The sequence below is a fragment of the Varanus komodoensis genome, unplaced genomic scaffold (genome assembly GCF_004798865.1).
Source record: "Varanus komodoensis strain SLA01 unplaced genomic scaffold, ASM479886v1 scaffold62, whole genome shotgun sequence".
Taxonomy (NCBI): Eukaryota; Metazoa; Chordata; class Lepidosauria; order Squamata; family Varanidae; genus Varanus; species Varanus komodoensis.
The window spans coordinates 3,412,354-3,432,659 of NW_025336248.1; the positions used below are offsets into that span (position 1 = coordinate 3,412,354).

General features: G+C 47.0%; 2 protein-coding genes across 2 annotated transcripts in view; both read left to right on the top strand.

The window, feature by feature from the left end:
* SULT2A1 (sulfotransferase family 2A member 1) overlaps positions 1-2,152 on the top strand; it is a 9,900-nt gene extending 7,748 nt beyond the window's left edge. The window contains exons 6-7 of the mRNA XM_044450118.1: positions 573-753; positions 1,624-2,152. Coding sequence (XP_044306053.1) covers positions 573-753; positions 1,624-1,760 — 318 coding nt within the window. The 3' untranslated portion in view covers positions 1,761-2,152. The remainder of the gene's footprint in view (positions 1-572; positions 754-1,623) is intronic.
* Positions 2,153-12,836: 10,684 nt separating this feature from the next.
* ARHGEF40 (Rho guanine nucleotide exchange factor 40) overlaps positions 12,837-20,306 on the top strand; it is a 28,628-nt gene continuing 21,158 nt past the window's right edge. Inside the window, exons 1-3 of the mRNA XM_044450063.1 lie at positions 12,837-12,884; positions 12,993-13,190; positions 14,010-15,795. Coding sequence (XP_044305998.1) covers positions 12,837-12,884; positions 12,993-13,190; positions 14,010-15,795 — 2,032 coding nt within the window. The remainder of the gene's footprint in view (positions 12,885-12,992; positions 13,191-14,009; positions 15,796-20,306) is intronic.

Here is a 20,306-nt window from a genome sequence, read left to right on the forward strand (position 1 = left end):
AGACCTTTTTATTCAAGCGGCATTTTAACTGTTAACATTATTGGTTTTATCTGGCCAGGGCGGCTTATTTTATACTGTATTGTTGTATTTTAATTTAATATTTATATTTTTAATTTATATTATAATTATTTTAACTTAATGATGTGAGCCGCCCCGAGGCTGAATGGGGTGGCATAAAAATGTTTTAATAAATAAATAAATAAATAAATAAATAAATAAATAAATAAAATGTATTGTGAAGTTTTGTAAAGCTACTTCTTTTGTACCAGTTATGAATTCTGTGAAAACCAAGATACTGGTGCATGATAACAGGAGGATTTGGGGTTACTTTGGGCATTGGCACTCTGGCTGTACTCAGAATAAACAAGACTGTTTATTCTAGAATCCCACAAGCACCCTAAACAGAATTTAGTACTGCATGCAGAACTCATCATCCTGGGAAATCTCATGAGTTCCTTTCAAAATCCTCCTCAAGCTTCCAGCCCATAAGACTGAAGATAGGCTTCAGAGAATGTGGCTGCCCTAGCTTTCGTTGCCTCACTACTGGTCTCTGCTTTCCACTATCTCCACAGGACCTGCATGGCTGTGTGGAGCGCCTCTGCCATTTCCTGGGAAGGGAACTGGATGGGACAGCCATCAGCTCAGTGGTGGAAAATGCCTCTTTTGAAGCCATGCAGAAGAACAGAATGTGCAACTCAACCATGCTTCCCAAGGAGCTAATGGACCAAGAGAAGGGCACTTTCCTAAGGAAGGGTGAGTCTGATGGGTTTCCTTTACCTTTGGAGAAGGTGAAGAAGCGATTCATCAAGTCACACAGTGTCAAATATCTAACCGATTGCACTAGTGGCAGAATTCATAGCAGAGTATATGCACCGGCTGTGCAACGCTTTTGCAAAGCCTTGTACAATCAGCTGTGAAGGATGGAGGACAGCAATGGGATGTTGCAACACAGCAGAATTATCTTCATGTCAACAAGCCCAGGGATGCTTCACTGGAAAGCACGTGTATCGATGCATGCCAAGGCCACTAGCTCAGACCATCCACCAGAGGCTGATTAGGGACCAGGTTCCACTGTGGTGAATAAGAGTCATGTAATAGTTTCCTCAAATGCCTGAGACAAGCAGTAGGAAAGACAGGCAGGGGCACCCAATATTGGAAAGGTCGGCAGTTTCAGCCAGCTCCTGGGCAGGGTGCAAAGCAAAATGGGGGCATCTGAATAAGTCTCCAACCTGCCAGCTCTGTAAGAAACCTTGTTTGGGACACTCGTGGCTTTCCTTCTGCTTTGGCCTTTGACTTCCTGACTTTGCCTTTGAGCAAGTTTTCCCTTCATTAAACCATTTCAGTGGCAATGAAAGACACCCTCACCTCTGATTCTACAAAACCTATTTTCTTTGGCTTGCAGAGGAGCTGCCTTGCAAAGTGCTTTGAGGCTCTCTATCAAGCTTAGTTCCTGCATTAAAAAATGGGCACCACCTTTTAACATACAGACTAACAGAACTAATTGTAAACAAAAACTACTCTGTATTGGATGCTCTGGGAGGTCCCCAAAGAGCTCAGATTTAGGCTTTCATGGACTGAGATTGTTCTCATTGAGTAAAGTGGTTTTGTGCTTTCATTTTTTAGGCATCTGCGGTGACTGGAAGACTCACTTCACTGTGGCACAGTCAGAATACTTTGACAGGGTTTACCAGGAGAAGATGCAGGGCTTGAAAGGAATCTACGCATGGGAGCAAACTATACTGGAGAGCCTTAAGTTCTGAGCTAAAAGCCACCAGCTTTCATTATATCCTGTGTCCAGTCAGGAAGACTGCCTCCCTAATCCTACATTTGTGGGGGATTACTTCTGTAGTCACTCGAAGAAGAGAGGAGAAGCAATTTGTATACCCTCAGAATTAGGGGGCTGCGTGCAAAGGCACCTTGAGCTGCAAGACACATGGAAGTCAATGACACACTGTGTGAAGTCCCAAGCTGCATCCAGGCCCAGGTACGGGCTTGGCTATACCACTTGCACGAAAGCTAAGCTTCAGCAAACTATGCTTCAGGCTGCTCCTGTATGGAACGGTTTTTAAAACAGTATTTTAAATGTAATCTTAATATTTATATGCAAACCACTTATTGTACTTAGTGGTATATATGTGCTACAAATAAGAATAAAATTATAAGCAAGCCACTGCCTGGACAAGGGATCCCATGGGAACCTGGATAGGTTGCTGTGAATACCAGGGTAGAAGGAAGCAGGATATCAAGATCCAAATACTTTTTTAAAAATGTAAAAGCAAGCCTTGAACAGCAAGAAAAAATATGAATCCAAAGACATCCAACATTTATTGTAAACAAGTTGAACTATTCCTCTCAGGGGACAAAAAGGAAAGCAAAATTTTAAAACAAGATAATTACACAAAGCTATTGGCCAATTGTTCACAGCAGTGATTGTGCAGGAGACTCGAGAGTTTGATGATCAGGTATGTGAGTGTGCTAGTGGGAAGGGGCTTCTTCTATACTTCATGACCTTAACCTGAGGGAAGGGTTGCTGTGAAAGGCTGAGGTCTGAAAGGAATGGAGATGCGGGGCAGTTGCAGATGAAGGAGAGGAGCCAGTGAGAAAGGGAAACTCTGCTCATATTGCACACAAGGCCTGGGTGAGGAGGGGTGCATGCCACGGGCAGGGAAGGAGAAGATAAGCAAAGGGACCTTGGAGACTCGGGCAAGAGGAACTGATGGGGATGATAGAATGTTAGCTTGAGCTAATGAACTGTGTTCCCTGACTATATTTTATTTTCCTTAAAAAAGAAAAATGGACTGATTAATCTTATTTGTTCTTCTGGCTGCAAATCTGGAATCTGATCAAAGCAGAGTCATTTGACTTTTCCCCCAGTTGCCAGCTTTTTAGGTATAAAAATCCCCATCCCGCCCTATCCTCTTTCTTTTCTTTCAAGCTTAGCTCAGCTGGAACCAGAAAGCCTGGAAAGTTTTGGTTTGGGTTTTTTTTGCTTCTACTTTTTCCTGGAATCTAAACAGAGACTGAAAGGAAAACTTTTGAAAAAAGTAGCCCTCCCCTTCTTTGGCATATGGAATATGGTGGATACAATGGCGGTCTGTGTGTGTATGTTTGTGGCCTGCCTTTTAATTTCTAGAAACTGGGGACAAAACCCACTTGGAATTCATAGTCCTGCCCTTCTGTTTAACATCCTTAGAGTTATGCCTTGGCAAGAGAGTTATGCCTATGCATATGTTGTATGAACAGAATGGGTGGCTAAAAAGGTTAAAAACTGGTGTAGAAGAATGAACATAAACACATATAGAAATAGTGTGGTGTAGTGGTTAGAACCACTTCCCCCACACCCCCCAGTTCTGGGCTCAATAGGCCAATTTGACATTTTGAGAGCATGTCAGGGGCATTCACATAAAATGGCTGCCAGGCCTGAAACATTCATTTCCTAAAAGGCAAATTTATGAGACTAAAAGAAAAGTAACTTGTTCACGGACCAAAATAAAAAGCAGAGGTAGGGCTGAGCTCCAAAACACAAAAACAATTGACAACCAAAATGAAGATGGCACTGAAAGTTAATAGTTCATTTTGCAGCATGCCAACCTCCCAGTTAAAAAGTAATTAAAAATGGTTAAGAATAAAATCAGGAAAACAAGGGTGGTCTTCAAGGATGCCTGTGAGCACTTGGGTAAACAGGGGCACCAGGGTGGTGGCCCCAGGGTTAAAGTGTAGGGCTGGGGAGACCCGAGCTGCAGTCCTCACTTGGCCATGCAGCTCACTGGGTAACTTTGGGCCAATCACTGACTCTCAGTCAAACCCTGTATTTTCTCACAGGGTTGTTGAGAAAATACACAGGAGAGGAGGAGGGTGCAAATAAAACACACATATACACACATATTCAAAGCAGGTTAATAGGTGAATTTATCAGCATGAGTAAAAAAATCAGCTATTTGCCATGTTAATAAAATGGAGCCTCCATCTTTAGAAGCAGTCTACCTTAAGGTATACACTGACAAACAAGAGAGGATGGTCGCCTCCATTCCATTCTGGCATATGGCTGCTGGGAACAGGTGGAAACAGAATATGGGGCTAAAGGGCCCTTGGTCTGCTCTAGCAAGGCTCTTCTGGTGTTTTGATGAGTGCTGGCATTGAATCTGGAACCAGAGAATAGTAGCTCTTCTAGACTGATGAATGTGGGGCATGACATAGTAATCACTTGTAGGTTTCCATCAAAGCTAGGGCTGTTTACAGTTCATGCTCTAAGGCCAGTGTTTCATTTCTAAATGAGAAACAAGAGCTAAACTGTCTCTGGAAAGCATACTCCAGAAGCCCTGATCTCAGATGCCTACAAGCATGAGAGTAGTTGTGGTTACTCAAAATGGCACTCTGCACATGTTCAAAGGCCCTTTCTCTCTACTGCACTCTGGTTTGATCATGACACTTTAAAATGCCCCAGGACCGTGCACTGGAGGTGGTGGAGAACAAATGCAAAATAGGCATTTGATGGCACAATGGGGCTTTTAATGTTACTGTTTTAACAGCTCCTGACATTTTGTTGTTGTTAACTGTTCTAAATCCCTGCGTGTTTAATCCTCATCGGTAAGATACTTAAAAAGGTGCCTAATATGTTAAACAATGGCTATACTAGGAGAGGGCTTCTGTTCCTTTAAGAAGATGGAATATCAACAGGTGTAGCTCCCACGACAAACTACACCTGCTGAAACTCCCTTTTCCACGCAGCCATCAAAGGTGCAGGAACCGTGCTCTTTCACGTTGCTGCCTCTGGCTTTTCCACCTCGCATCTGGCTTAAATTAACCCGTACAAGCAATGCTTGAATTATGGCGGGGAGGGGTAGGAAGGCTCGTAATGAAACCCACACGCCCCACTCGGTTCTCCTCCCAGTTTCAGACAAATCATGCCATCCAGTCTTCTAAAAACAGAAGCGAAAGAAAAGGGCAGCCCCCGCTCCCTGTAATTCGAGCACCACCTAGGAGCTCGCGAGGTTGCATTTCCTAAACTCGCTCAGCCTGAGAGAGCAGCAGTTTTAAACCATTTCTCGCCGTTGCAAGGGAGAGACAATAAAGCCCTCGGCTTAGACGCAGGAGAGGGGGGCCGCCCGGGGTGGCGGGCGCAGGCGCTTTGCCAGGCAGCGCAATGATGGGCGCAAGTGGGGCGCAGTTTACTCCGGGCTAGAGAAAATGCACTCTGCACGAGCTCGGCGGCACCTTCCGCGCTCGACTGAGCCCTGAGGCTAGCAAGCAGCAGCTTGGGCCGAGCAGCCCTGAGCTGCGCCCCCGAACCGAGCCGCGGCGCTGCTCGAGGGGCTGGCGGCTCGCGTCTCAAGGGCACCCGCAGGCGCGGACGAGGGCCGAGGCCGGCTTCTCCCCGCTCCTCCCCTCGCCTCCCCTCCCCTCCGGCTCGGCGCTGCCGCAGTCGCGTCTCCACGTGCCCTTGGCCGGGCTCCGGCAGGGACTGCAGCTGCAGGCAGCCGCGGCGTCGGGGGCCGGGATTTCTGCCAGGGGGTGGCTCCAGGCCGGGCTAGCCGGCCGGGGCGGGGGGCGTCGCCGAGCGGAGTCTGGAGGCGGCCGCGATTGAAGCGGCAGCCGCAGCGGAGGATCAGGCGAGCCCGTCCCGTCTGTGCGTCCGCCGCTCTGCGCCATGGTAAGCCGGCGCGCGCTCTGCCCGTGGAGGCTGGGTGGGTGAGTGGGTGTGTGTAATGCGGACTCCTGGGTAGAGCAGGATCCGAGCTGGGGAGGCAAAGACCGGAGAGTCCTCTTCTTCCTCCCCCTCCCCGCACCCCGGTCTCCTTGAAGAGCGGACCCTGGGAACGGGCATCGGATGCTGGGGGGTAGATGAGGCAGGGATCAGTGGGTGCGGCTGTGTGAAGGGAGCCCACCGCAAGAGGTTGCCCGATCGCGGGTGTGTGTGTGCAGACTTGTCACGGGTGCAACCGAGGCAGCCAGAATCCTAACCCTGTTTACTCGCAAGAAAGCGCCGCTGATGAATAATAAGCCTTCCATGCACATGGATGACTGATCATTGATGCTTTTCAAAAGGAGCAGTCAAAGAGATACAGTGAATGCATGCTTGTATTTATGAATGAACTGTTGATTCCAGAATGCAGTTCGTGATTCTGGGTAGAGATGAATGGGGTGGGGGGATGTGGTGATTACCATGGATTAATTAACAGATTATAAGGGTGTTGTTGTGAGCATGTGGCATGCTTAACAAGTGATGCTTAAACAGGTTTCCATTTGTGATCCAGTATCTTTAATTTGAACTAGAACCTACAATGGCTAGAGCACACCTTTCGATTTAAAATTGCCTCTCTCCTTAACAGTTCTGAGTGCTTTCAGACAAACAGACACTGATAGGATTCACTGAGGGGAAAATGCTCTTAAGTCTTTCAGGCGAGGGCTGGGAGCATTCTGTCTAGCTACTGAAAAGCTGGCGCTTAAAGGAGTGAGCTGAGCTCATCCCTCTCTCAGCCAGGCAGTTTTCGCTGGACTCTGCTTTGGTTGCCCAGACGGTGGTGGCAAGAGATTTTCCTTGTAGATTTAAGTGCTACAGTTTGGTGGAAGGAGGGATATGGGCACAGATCTCAACATTTTATAGTTGCTGATACCCCATCCAAAGAAACCACTGGAAGGTTAATCTGAATGCAGGATCATTCTGAGTTTAAAAGAAAAAAAAAATTTGGTGTGTACTGGAAAAGTGAAAGGTGAACTACACATTATATGCAAATCCACACTCTAATAGCTAGATTTTCTCATGAAAAACAACTGGAAAGGGCACTTAAAATATTTTGAAAGACATTGCAATTCTAGTTTATTGCCAGATTCTCAGGGTGGTGTACAAGTAGATGCAACAGCGGAGGGGTCCTTCCCCTGCTTCCACCAGTGCAAATTCCCCCCTCCTTCACTAGCAGCATTCCTTTCCTTCTTTCCTTCCCTCACCTCCCACTTCCAAGGCCAGTTCCAGGCATGGGTTTGCATGGGGAAAATGCATTTAAGACCCTTTGCAAAGGAGAAGCTGTGCTAGTCTGCTGCAGCAAACACAGGAGGGACTTGCAGCTCCTTAAAGACCAGCACGCACACTTTGTGGATGATTTGAAACCCGGTGGAGGTGGGAGGTGGGAAAAGAAGTGGCTTAAAAAGAGAGACCTGCAGCTCAGGCACAGCTGGTGGGCAAGGATCGAAGAGTCCCTTCCTGTGGCACCCTTTGATCCAGTTTGACCCCTCCTGAAACAGCTGAGCTTTGCAAGCAGCAGCAGCAGCCATTGAGTTTCGATTTATGAGTTTGTGTGTCCTTTGGTTTGAGTGGGCCTGGGAGTGTTTCAGAGCTCTCTTCCCCTTGAGCTGCCCTAATGACTGTGACCTATATGGCTACCATTTGAATGCCCAGTTATGAATCACCTTTTCCTGAATGTTCACACACTTCCATTTCTGTAGTCGTCAGACTCCAGCATTCTGAAATTTAGGCCCACAGATGTGTTCCACTGCATCTCTTTAAAACTTGCCTTCCTCGGGGATAGGATGACTGCTTGTGAATCTCCCAAAAAGTGGACAAAAGAGGATATACAGTTGTATTAGATTTGCATGTGCTATTTTAGCTGCAGAGGTGTAAATTTAGAGATGATGATGATGATGATGATGATGATGATGATTTAAATTGAAGCACTGGATCTCTCACCAGGGTCTGGAAGACTTTGCCAGGTGACCTGCATTCCTTGCCCTGTACAAAGTTGTGGTGACATTGGTGGGTGACTTGGAGGCCTAGCTGTTCCTTCTGATGGACCTTTAGTTGAAAGTCCGTCCAGTTTAAAGATAGAGAATGGGCCTTTGACAGCGCTTCAAATAGAGGACTGCATAAAAAAATATGTGACTATCTACATTTCAAGCTTAGCTCCTTGAGGAGGATGCAGGACTGCAGGTCCCCCGGCAACAGGCAGTTGGCTTTTGTACTTCGTGTTGAAAATGAAATGTGTCTGAGCTTAATCCTGTCTGGATCTCTGAACCAGAAGCCCCCTCTTGGCCAGGTGGGACAGTAGGTTGTAGCAAAGCACATGCTTTGCATGTGAAAGGTTCCAGGTTCAAACGGTGGCATCTTCAAGTAGAAATGACTCAGTGACCTGGAAAGTCACTGTTAGCCAGAGCTGGCGTTCATGGCCTGAATCCAAATGTTCAATCTGATGTAAAACAGTTTCCTATACTTATAGCCTGTAATCTCAAATACGTGAGAGCTAGAATTAATTGTGAAGGCTATCTGAGAGGAAAAAGAACTGCACTTGTTAAGCTGGGTGATCCATCCATAATTCTTCAGCTTTTTTCCTCTCCGTGGAAACCATTCCTTTGGTACACAAACATTTACAGAAACGTAATTGTGACAGCCATTCTTTGATGCATGGACGCCTCAGCTATAATATCTGAAGTTGGGGTGACACTTTCTAACGCTGACTTCAGCTAGAAGCCATATCATGAAAAATAAGTCATTCCCCCCACCAATATAGTGGATGTTTTTTTAATAGAAATTCTGATCATGAGATATTTCAAACAAAGGCACTCTATTGGGGATTACTTTTTTAAAACAGAACATGCTAGAATTGTAAAGTGTATGAAATGCTAAAGCACAATATTTACAGACTTATATAAAATCATGTACTCCCCAAATTACTAATAATCGGAATAACGGTAGTTAAAGTAATAGCTCTTATGTTAATATTTGTCTAGGAAAATAGACACAACACACTTTTTCGAGCTCCAGAAGAGAAACAATGATAAGCAATTAATTTAAACAAAATTTCCATGCTCTGTGAAAGGCAACAATTTAGCCAATATTCAGCAGAAGGAGGTAGAAGTTGTAAATAACTCCTTAGTAGAAGGAAGCCTGTGAAGTTGGATTAACCTGACCCTAAACAATACATCAGGTAACTTCTCCTTAGCTATTTTCCAGCATTTCTGCCATTTTCTAGCTCTGACATGAGTCATTTTCTAAAACTTTCATGGTCATATCAAACTGCTTCTGAATTATACACATACCACCATCTACCACTGGTTTGTACTGATAAGAACAGGAGCTGGTTACATTTAGAAATAGAGTATGGGGCTAGGTGGAGTTGTGTTTTGATCTGGACAAGGCAGTTCTCACCGACGACTGCTGCTTTTGTCCAGTTTTAGCATAGAGGATGAGAAATCACCTGAAAAATGGATGCTCCTCACCACATGTTGGGCAGTGAACTCTCAATTAATCCTTCATGGGTTGGGATGAGCCACACGCATGGAAAAGAGCTGCTGTGTTTCAAGGTGGCATTAGAAGCCAGGTGGACTGTTCAGCTGCTAGCATTTCACATGTTATGACTCTTTCACAAATCCAGAGTAGTCACATCATGTGCCCAGCACTGAGTGATGATCGTGCATGTGTGAACTCTCAAAAAGATGAGGCTTAATCTGAACCAGTTTTTACCAGGGATCAGTTGCTGTGAGATGTGGCTCAAATTCACTTATTATCTAGAATGTTGTTGATTTAAATCTTGAATTCTCTAAGTTCACCTCCACAACCTAGCAAATCCTAGATGTCTTGAACCTCCATTCCTATCAACAGCAGCCTGCATGGCTAATGGTTAGGTATGCTGTAGTCCAAAACAGTTAAGGGAAGGGTGCATGATCTTACGCAAACAATGCTGACTTTCTCAGCCTCAAGCACTCATTTGTAAATTCAGAATAATTTCTGTAATGATTCTTAAGGTAACGTGTGTGAGACAGTGAAGAGGGAGAGAAGTTTTTTGAATGCTCTAAAAATATGCAACTGTTAAATCTGAATGAAGATGTTTTGAGACATGTCTTTCCTTTGTCATTGGATAACCAAAAACTGGTTTCAACACATTAATAACATGTATCAAATACATTTTTTAACTCTCAGTCTTCCCCCAAGAAGCTCACAGTGGTATATGTGGTCTTTCCCATTTTATTTTCATAAAACCCTTATGAGGCAAACTCTGTGTGTGTGTGCGCGTGCGTGTGTGAGTGTGTAGCATTTGCTCCAGATTAATGAATCCAAAATAGTCTTGGGCAATTAAAGAACCCCTAATTAATAACCTGTAGATTCTTCAAGGGCAAGCAAGCGTCCTGGCTCACTTGTATATTAGGAATGTTCCATCCTTGCATTGCTCTTCATGACATCTGAACTCAGAATTTTGGGTTGTTAATGGGAAAATGACCCAGAGTTGCAACCTATGGTTTGCTTCATCATCATAACCTATACTTACAACACTGGCTTGTTTCTTCTGCAACCCAAATTATTTCTCCCAGACCAGACATCTTGGACAACAGCTTAAGGATGGAATGTTCCTTGGCTGTTTAGTACACGAGAAGTGGGTAAATGGTCAGGAGGCAGAAGTTTACTGTGAGCTTTTAAACTTCAAGTTAGGCTCTTGCAAAGGATGGCATACAACTATCCAAAATAAAATAAAATAATAATAAAGTTAGGACAATAAGTCAGTTGCTTTGGATTGAACACAGAAGATGTAGGGAACAATCCAGAGATGTTTTCATGTCTAATTTTTCTCCAACTCTTTGTGCTTTTCAGTTGCACAGAACTCTTTCATAGAAATATACACAGGCAAGAGTCTGTGTAATCCAAAAGTCAACTACTCTACCCATCCATCTCATCAGGCCAAGAAAAATGGTCTCATATAGAACATTTAGCATGTAAACTGGGTTGCATGACAGATTCTACTCCTTTCCAGTCTCTACCCACTGAGAGACCTGCAACAAAATATTGCAGTGTAGAAATGCTCCTGTTCATTGTGTTGGCCAACAAACTAACCATTCCTGCCTCCCAGATAGGCTATTCTGTTCCACCTCCCCCTTTTTTCCATTCCTACCCTCCACAAGTGTCAATCAGAATTCTGTGTCCATTGAGCATGCTCACTCCTTATTGTGCTGATGTTGGGCTCCCCTTCTTAGTTTTGTTCTACAGTTTTTTTTGTGCACTCCTGCAAATGCCGGGCTTCCCCCAAGTCTGCTGCTGACCTCCCTCTCATGAATATATGCTGCAGTTTTTGTTGCAGGAGAATTCACGCTTGGAGAGTGCGTTCATTTATTAGTCTATGCAATGAACATGTGGAGGCTCCAATTCTGTCTGAAGGAGGGAGGGAGAAAATATAGCACTGGCAATATTACTGGAAGCAGACGGCTGTCTGTGTTTCTGCCAACCACTGTTCTCATTGGAACTGTCTGCCTCGCAGCCCCTCCAGGACGTTGAGCCAAGAAGGGGCCTCCCCGCTCCTTCCTGCCTCCTGCCAGTGTCTGGGTGGGAAGGGGGGTGCTTCTTCCTGTCGGTGATATGAAACGTTCCTCAGGCTTGGCTGGCTCCAAGTCTGTACTTTTCTGCTCCTGTGCCAGAAAGTTGCAGAAATGATGATGTGTGTGTGTGTGTGTGGGGGGGGGGAGATGTGCTGGGAATGTGAAACAAGCATACATTCCTTCATTTTCCAAAATAAAGTGTGGCTTAGAACTCAAGGTATGGTTTGGTGATGGTTACTCCCAGAAAAGCCACCAAGTGGTCCAGTTCAGGCCCAGCTGTGTGAAAAGGGAAGGCCAGGGTCTCCAGAAGGGTCATAGCATTTCGTTGTAGCTCTCTTGCCTTTCATGTAAAAAGCCTTCAGTTCCGGCTTTTCTTCAGGCTTTTCTCCTGCACTGTCTGCAAAATGTATGCAGCAAAATGTATGCAGCCAGCATGTGTGAGATGGCTGGGGATGATTGCAGTTGTAATCTGATATATCTGGAGGGTACCAGGCTGAACAGTGGTACTGCAAGAGAGCCACTGCTAGAGTAGAGAATCTACCAGCTAATTGGATGTAGGGCCTGATTTCATGTTGCAAAAGCTTTTAATTTTAGAGCTTGACACCTGAGGAGGGGGAAAAGTCCACAATCCCCCTCCACCAAAAATACCAAAATAATAACTGCATTCAAGGTTTCTGCCTCTTCATAACACCCCAAATCAGCTGCCTCACTCTGCCTCTTGGTTGGGCTGCATATACGTCAACGCATTTCAGCACCCCAAATCTGTACATATTTCAGCGTGTGACCTGCAAGCTCCAGCTCCATTCTGATTTTTAGCATTTTCCAAACCAAAACAAAATCAAAGGGGTAGAATTATTTGATTGACATTCCGGCACAAAGGCAAGAAATTTGTTCCCCATCCTTTTAGTAGTCAAAAGGGAATTTCTGAAATTGTGTTCCAGAATTAGGGTTGCCTGGTGGGCACAGTGTGAAAAGAGCTATTGGGACTCTTCACTGGAAGATTTGGCAGAATGGCTGCTGCTTGCTGTTGGCCCCCTTCCCTTCCAGTCTCCCCCCACCCACCCACCCCATTTCCTCTGCTGGGTGGAACTGCGGAAGGAATGAGCTCACAGCTGCTAATGTATTCCAGATGGAGCCTCCGCTGCTCCATTCTCAGGCCTTGGCACTTTCCCAAACTCTTTCTTTCTCGCTGCCCCTCATGCCCCCTGTTCTGTCAGACGCGGTTGGTCTCTGTGTGTGTCGCCCCTTGCTGCCCTGCCCCATTTGGCAGGCCACTAGGGGGCAGCGGTCTGCCTCCAGGCACAAAATGTGAGGCTTTGTTGCTGCAGGTGACCCTAGCAGCTGGACTCTTCTGCTAGCTTGCTGAGCAAGGCAGCCTAAAATATATATATCAAAAGGTAAGGTCAAATAGAACAGGCCCTGGCTCCAGCACAGCATCACGAGTTGTGTGTCGCAGAAGAGCAACAAAACAAGAAAGGGCATTGCACCTGAGGAGAGACAAGACAGTGTAGCTACGCCAGTGCAGCTGGTGCAAACTGGTGGGGATGATTCGGAAGTGCATGATGATGCGGGGGTTGGTGCAGAATGCCTGGGTGACCAAAGAACAGCCCTGGGGAGTCGGGGAGGGGCAGCATGGGCTGGATGGGGCTGTTACATGCTGAGTCTGCCTCACACGCGCGCTCTCTTTGATGTGCTTTCAGGAACCCGAACCAGTGGAGGAATGTGTCCAGAGCACGCTGGCTGCCTTGTACCCCCCCTTTGAAGCCACTGCCCCTACCCTGCTGAGCCAGGTCTTCGAGGTGCTCGAGCGGACGTACCAGCACGACGCCCTGCGCTACACCCTGGACTTCCTGGTTCCTGCCAAGCACATCCTGGCCCGCATCCAGAGTGAAGCCTGTGTGAGCGCCTGCCTTGGTTTGGCTCTCTGTTCCTCTGGACTACCTCTGAAGCGGGGGGAGATAGCGCCACACCCTTGGGCAGTGTAGAGGGTCTCCATGTGCTTGTCTGAGGCTTGCATTGACTGAAGTGGGGAACCCGGGGCCCTCCAGTTGGTGTTGGAGCCAATTCCCATTGGCCCCAGCCACTGTGGTCAGTAGTCAGGGTGAGAAGAACTATAGGTCCAACAACATGTGGAGGGCCCAAGATCAGCAGTACAGCTGAGTCCTAAAATATGATTGGATCTTCACTCCATTATCCTTTCACCCTCCAGATTAAATGAATCTGTCCTGCACACTAGTCTGTTGTGCAGATGTGTATGGTGGGGAAGTTTAAGGGTGTCAACTCTGATCACGGACACTGATTTTAATCCATAAATGGGACTTTCTAAATAAATGGGACTGAGTATGTTCCATGATTGTACCCCATGCAAGTGCAAAAAGTGGCAGCAGATTTTGGCATTCTGTGACTTTCAGCTTTCATGTTAAAATCAAAGTTTCTAGCCCTTAAGATTGTGGGATGTTCTAAAAAGTAGAATGACTTGTGAAATGCCAGAGAGGGAAGCCCAGCAGAATTTCTCATAGTACGGAACTGGCTTCCTACCCCTCAGCATGATTGATAAAAGCAGAATGAACTGTGCAAAATAAGCCAAGATGTGCAAGTTGGCATTGCTCCCCGTTTACACAGAACAGTGTTTCTGGATGGGCAGTTCTGACTTGCTACTTCTTTGCAGAGACCTCGCCTAGAATTCTACCTTCCCTTCTCTCTCTGCCCCTCTCCAGGCCCAGTACAGCGGGTTTGTGTTCTGCCACGAGGGCTGGCCACTCTGCCTGCGTGAGAAGATTCTGGTGCAGCTGGGCTCTCTGCCGTGGCAACGGCTCTGCCCTGGCGACTTCTACCTGCAGGTGGTGCCTCACCGGGAGTGTGCACCGCGCCTGGTGCTGAAGTGCCTGGCGCCAGAAGGCCGGGGCGTGCAAGAGCTCCCCGTCTCCCCTGAGTCGTACCCCTTCCTTTTCACGGTCGAGTGGCTCAACGGCGTCAACAAGGAGCGCCGGGCGGGGTGCCTGGAGCGCTGCCTACTGGCAGCTGGTGAGCAGGTGCTGAGCTTGCCCTGGCCCGAGCTGGTATACCCCCAGTTCGTGCACAAAGACGGATTTATCGTGGGGCAGCGCTGCCCGCTCGATTTGGCTCCCGAGGTGCTTGGGGCACGGAGTCCCGGGGACGGGCGCCATTCCGGAGGGGAGAACCGGGAGTCTGAGGGGGAGTACGTCCACCTCCTGGAGGTCAGCCCCACTTTGCACCAGCCCCTCAGGACTGCCCGGCCTTGTGGTGCCCAGATCCAGACCATGCCTGCCCGCAAGGGGCATGGCAAGAGCCGGAGCCGGCGCCACCGGGCCTGGCTCCACCACAAATCCGGCTATGGGGAAAACTTTGCTTTGCGCCAAGCCTGCAAAACCCAGGAGGCCGAGAGATCTTGCCAAGAGAGCAGCTCTCGTGGGGACAAAACTGTTCAACAGAGGGGGGATCCCAGCCCAGCATTAGGTCAAGCACTGGAAGCCTCTCGGGCAGCTAGGAACTCGAGTCCGGGGCAACTGGAGCACAGCCAGGGGCCCTGTGGAACTAAGGCTCGGCCAGCCATCTTTGGGGCTGCTGCTTTTGCTGTCGCCACTCCCGCTGCTGCTGAAGACCCAGGACTAGGGCAAGTAGAGCTCTCGGGATCCCTTCACCAAGATCCTGGTTGTCCCAGCAGTGACAGCCAGACTCCAGCGTCTGCCACCCCAAAGCGCACTGCAAAGGGAAACCGCAGGAAAAAAAAGGGAGCTGGGAGAGGGGCCAGTGGCCGAATCAGACAAGGGGCTGACTTAGCAGGCAAGGAAGTGGAGGCTTCTGCTAACGTAAAAGAGGTTGGGAAAGAAGAAACCTGCATTGATGCGGGAGAGCAGGAATCCGGGAAAGGAGAAAGCAGTACCAAGGAGCAAGCTGCTGGCAGTGAGGAATGCTTTGCTGGCATCACAGATGGAAACAGCACCCAGGAGCAAGGCAGCTTCTCAGGAGAGCAGAGCATTGGCACTGGAGAGGAGAGTGTCGTTGGCACCGGCGAATTGGCTGCTGGCATCAGGGAATGTAATGTTGGCATCAGGGAGCCAGAGAGCAGCCCAGAAGAGTGTTGCATTGGCACCGGAGACAGCAGCACTGGCACCGGAGAAAGGAGCAGCCGCAGAGGCAGCCTGAGCATCTGCCCTGAAGAGCCAGCCACCACAGTGGAGGCTGACGAACCAAGAGATGGCACGGAGGACCAGAGTGCTAGTGCCACAGAACAACAAGGGCTGGACACTTCGGAGGGATGTTGCATGAAAGAGCAGAACCTTGCCACTGACCCTGTAGAGCCGACATTTCCCAAGTTTCCAAGGAAGAACGAGCCAAGTGTTGATGGGAGAGAGGGAGCCCCAGGTGCTGCTGCTAATCAGGAGGCAGAGGAAACTCAGAATTCCCCTCTCCCTGCAGTGGCTCACCTTGGGCATTCTGTAGACTGGGAGCTTCTGCGGTCAGGTGTCTTTGCTCTGACAGGTAAGTCAATAAACAGAGAGGCTTCTTGGTGTGCCTTGGACCTGGCTTATTCTACTGTTTTCACAGCACTTAGAAAGAATATGCAGAATGCTTCATCTCCTAATGCTTTTGCAGCCGCAGTGGAGTGGTAATGCAGGGCCAGCATCATGTCTGTATTATACATCAGGACAAGTGAGGCTTGCTTGTTTAAGAAAAGCATATCCATCCACACCACAAATCTAAATGGGTTTTACACCAGTCAACATGTTTTTCCAGGCACTGCTTGACAAAGCCCTAGCTGTTGCAGCAAATCCCACAGTCTTGCCCAGGGACTGCAGGCAGGTCCTAATCTCTCTGTCACACTCCCTGTCCCTCCATCTGCCCTATGGGGAATTTAATATTGTCTACTTTATGCATTGCTGTAAGTATGCAATGCTCTTCAAGCACATGAAGTCTGTATCTAAATGCTAAGTATCGTTACTTATCGGTACAAGTAATTATAACAATTTATTATTTATTTTATTTATTAAAACATTTCTATGCCGCCCCTTGCCGAAGCCTCGGGGCGGCTCACAGCATAGAATAAAATACACAATAAATAAATTATAAGTTATCACTTTTTGTTGTACAGATTGCAACTATCCAGTAGGTGTCTATTTGGATGATGCAAATGAGACATTTCTGCTTTGAATGGTCTATTTCCCTTTTCATTTGCTATTTAGAGAACTTTGGATGCCCTGTCACTCCAGGCACCTGCTTCCCCTGTCCTGGTTTATTTCATTTTTCCTTTGGACACCATAAACTCCAGGGCGCTGATGCCAAAGTGTGCTTCTGCCCCTGTGTTTTTCTTCCCTCTGTCTTTAAAAGGCAAGGCTGTCTCTGTCACTTGGCACGCTGTTCACTTCCATCTGGGAGGCATACCGGAATGGCACTATGAGAACAAGATGAGGCTAGGGCAAGCAGAAATTGGTAAACTTTGATGCAACATTGATTTAGAAATGCCTGTAACTTAGAGACAAAATCACCATGAGACTAGGTGAGGATGGAGCCTTCTCAAGAAGGAGTTTTTGGCGTCTGTTTGGTCAGAGCCAAGGGGTGCAATATGCCAAGATGTTCTCCTGACGGCAACTGATAGAAGCTAAGAGCTTCGCATCTACCTCCTGCTTGCATCCATTGGGCTGGAAGTTTCCCTGTGGACTGTACCTTGTGTGAGTTTGATGAGAGAGGGTGCCATTTGAATTTTCTGCTCAAGATTTTATGCCCCCATAAAACTCAGGTCAATTGTAGCTTAACAGAAAAGCAAGACTGGAGTTCTTTACACTCAGTTTGGCCGAAAGTTACAGTGTAACTTGCTTCAGAATAAACACACATTCGCTTGGGGTGTGTAGATAGCAGTGCAGGCCTGCAGCACCCACAGAGGCGTCTTGCAAGCTGCAGATCAGATTGCATCCCAGAACCGGACTCAGGGAAAGATCTCTGCAGAACACGCCTGCTTAGGCAAACTGACTTTCCGTGAATGGGCATTTTTGCCATCACGAGGTCGTGCAAAATAAGCCCACTCGCTCACCACATCACAACGTTTTGCAAAAACCGCTCCCTCACCCAAAGCCACAAGACACAGCCCAAAAAAACACCAGCGCCTGATCACATTACCGAAGGCCTGTGGCTTGCAAAATGGGAGGCAGACCTCCCTGAGGGGCATCCACAGAAGGGAAGCAGAAGCAAAGGCAGGAAAAGAGAGCAAAGTTAAAATGGGGCACACAGGGGGGAACTTTGAAAAGGCCACAGCCAGGCAGGACTAAGGAGGTTTTACCTCAGAAAAGGCAGTCAGTGGCATCCTCCTTATTCCTTAAGAAAGCTCTTTTGCCCTCTTTCCCAGCTAGTTATTTGGGTAAGAACAGCCTTATTGGATAGACCAGCATCCAGTTAAAGCAGCATTGGATAACCCAGTGTTGTGTTTCCAACAGAGGGCAGTTGGATGCCTTTGAGAGTTCACACACTGGGAAGATAAGGCAAAATCCTGCCTGTTGTCAGCCCATGTCAGGGTGGCCACTGAAACTTGGCTCCCAAAAGAGGAAATGGGTCCCCAAAAATGAGAAGGAGAGGTAGCAATATTGCTTTAATTTTGACTGAAATTTAGTGCATCCAACCATAGTGGAGAAGACTCTGACCAGGTAATCTGTGTGTCCTGCCCAGGTGCTAACTTTGATGGGTAGCTTCAAGGCCCCAGAGTGCTTTCTAAAAATCTTAATATTTATATGCTGCCCCATTTCCATAGGGTCTGGGTGGTGTGGTGGCTCATTATCTGGAAGCTGGACTTGGCTTACATAGCCCATCAAATAGAGGACTGTGCTATTTAAGTAGGACACATAGCCACTCTAGTCTTCAGCTGCTATCTAGAGCTCTATTGCCTTAGTCCCATGTGAACTGCATTTAGCTATAGTAACTAATGACTGAATTGAGCCTTTTTCCATATGCTTATCTGATCCATTTTAGGAGCTGTCTATGTTAGTGGGGAAATGATGTTTCCTTTCAGTTGGAGCTAGAGACACTTGAAGTTGGATCCAAAGTTCACTTCCTTTGATGGAAGGAGTCTTCCTCTGTTGGAAAGACCTGGTCCATCAGCGGAAGACTCTTTCTGTTGGAGGAAGGAAAGATTGTATCAAATCCTTGGATTCCTCACACCACAGCATTCCCTGCATGGTACTATGGTAGCGTGGAAACACCTTCAGGGGAATCTACCTCAGCCTTCTCCAACCTGCCAAAAGTGGGTTGTCCCCCCCTCCCCCCATTTCCCTGTTTCTCCCTTCACTTCCTCCCTCTGACTCCTGCACAATGGGCTGCCAAGGAAGGGACAGATTGCTCTTGCCAGCAGTCTGAACTGATTCCTTGCAGGGAACCTTTGAAATTAGGTCTATGCCTGCTCTTTACCAGGATTTTCCTCAGCAGGAAAAAATTGTGTGTGTGGTGGGAGTTGTCTTATGCATAGCCTTCATTTTGAGATCCCCCCCGCAACATGCAAACATATACACAATGAAAAGGGGATAAGCCTGCTATGGCTTGACCCCTAGGATTAGTTAGCATACATTGCAATCCTATATATGGTTACTTAGAAGTAAGCATTATTGAGTTCAGACAATGTCCAGGATTACACTCTTCTGGAAGTTCACTGAGTATAAAATGTTTGCCTGTGTATTTTCCCCACCTCTGTAGCCATCTGTGACCCACCAAAAACTTTACTGGAGAGTTGGGGAAATCCTGAAAAATATAGGGTGAGATTTGAGGAGGGTTTTCCCTCTGTGAATTTGAAGTTCAAAAGTAGAATGGGTCTTAAGATAAATGAAGCGATTCTTCCCTTCAGCAAGGGGTTGAAGTTTCATAGTTTCACAGATGACTGTGGGAAAAGAAGATTCACAACTTTCCTTCTGTGAAGCTTCTGAATGTAATTTATCTCAGAATCCAAGGTTTTCTGTTGTTTATTTGCTGCTGTGGAGTGAGTGAATAAATGATAGGAATTAGTAGGAAATGGAATGGTTGGATCAGTGGGAAATTACAGGGTTTTTCCAACTCGAAATGGTAATATAACACTGGGAAGGTGGAACAGTAAGTTTTTTGTAGAGTTTGAGCTCATGTGTTCTTCCTGTAATAATAATTTATATTTTATAAAACCTTTGTTTTGATTGCGTAAAGGGATATACTTTGTAATCACACCCCATTGGCTATGCTAAGTTCTGTCCTCTACTTCCTCTCTTCAAATCCTGTGTTATCCCTGTTCCAGAATAAAACTTGGAGCAACTGTACCTGAACATTTCCACAAAGTTATGTGCCGCAAACACGTACATGACAGGGTCTTGTGGCCATTCCTGACTCTCTGAGTAGTGCATATATCTCCCTCATTCACATACCTACATGGATGCTTAAAAGCAAACACTTAACTGTGCACTTCAGAAGTCTGTCAATGACTGTCCCCTTGATTCTACTTTATTGTTTCAACCTGGTTTTACCCTCCAAGCCCTTCATAAGAATGCCTTCTGTGCTTCTCTGGATAAATTCCATTTGATTTTAGTCCTGGGTTCTCTATTTTGTTTCTCTTTTATCCACGTAACAGGTGAAACTTCAGAGACAGTTCCTCCTCACTGGGTTTTCTTGCTTCCTGCATGCCATGCTTGGGAATCCCTATCCCAGTCTCCCCTGATTGCTGCCTAGTCCAAGTCTCATCATCCCTGCTAGCAGGGCCAATGGTTAGAGATAGCGATGTGTAGTCTCCACCACTCCCATTTTCCACAGAACACAAGATGACGTGAGTCAGTGTCTTTGTGCTTTTTAGTCAAGTGAGAGGGCCCCAGTCCGAGAGGCCTAACCTGCCTTGAGGAGAGTTCATCTTTGCCTTGGGGAGCAACACTGTACTACCAGTGTTGGCTTGAAGACAGACAGCAGAATCCCCTAGCTTGATGGCCTGGGTCACCCAAACAAGTCACGCATGCGGCTCCTCCATGTGGCAAGCTCCATGTGTGTGGCCTTCATGGTGCTGT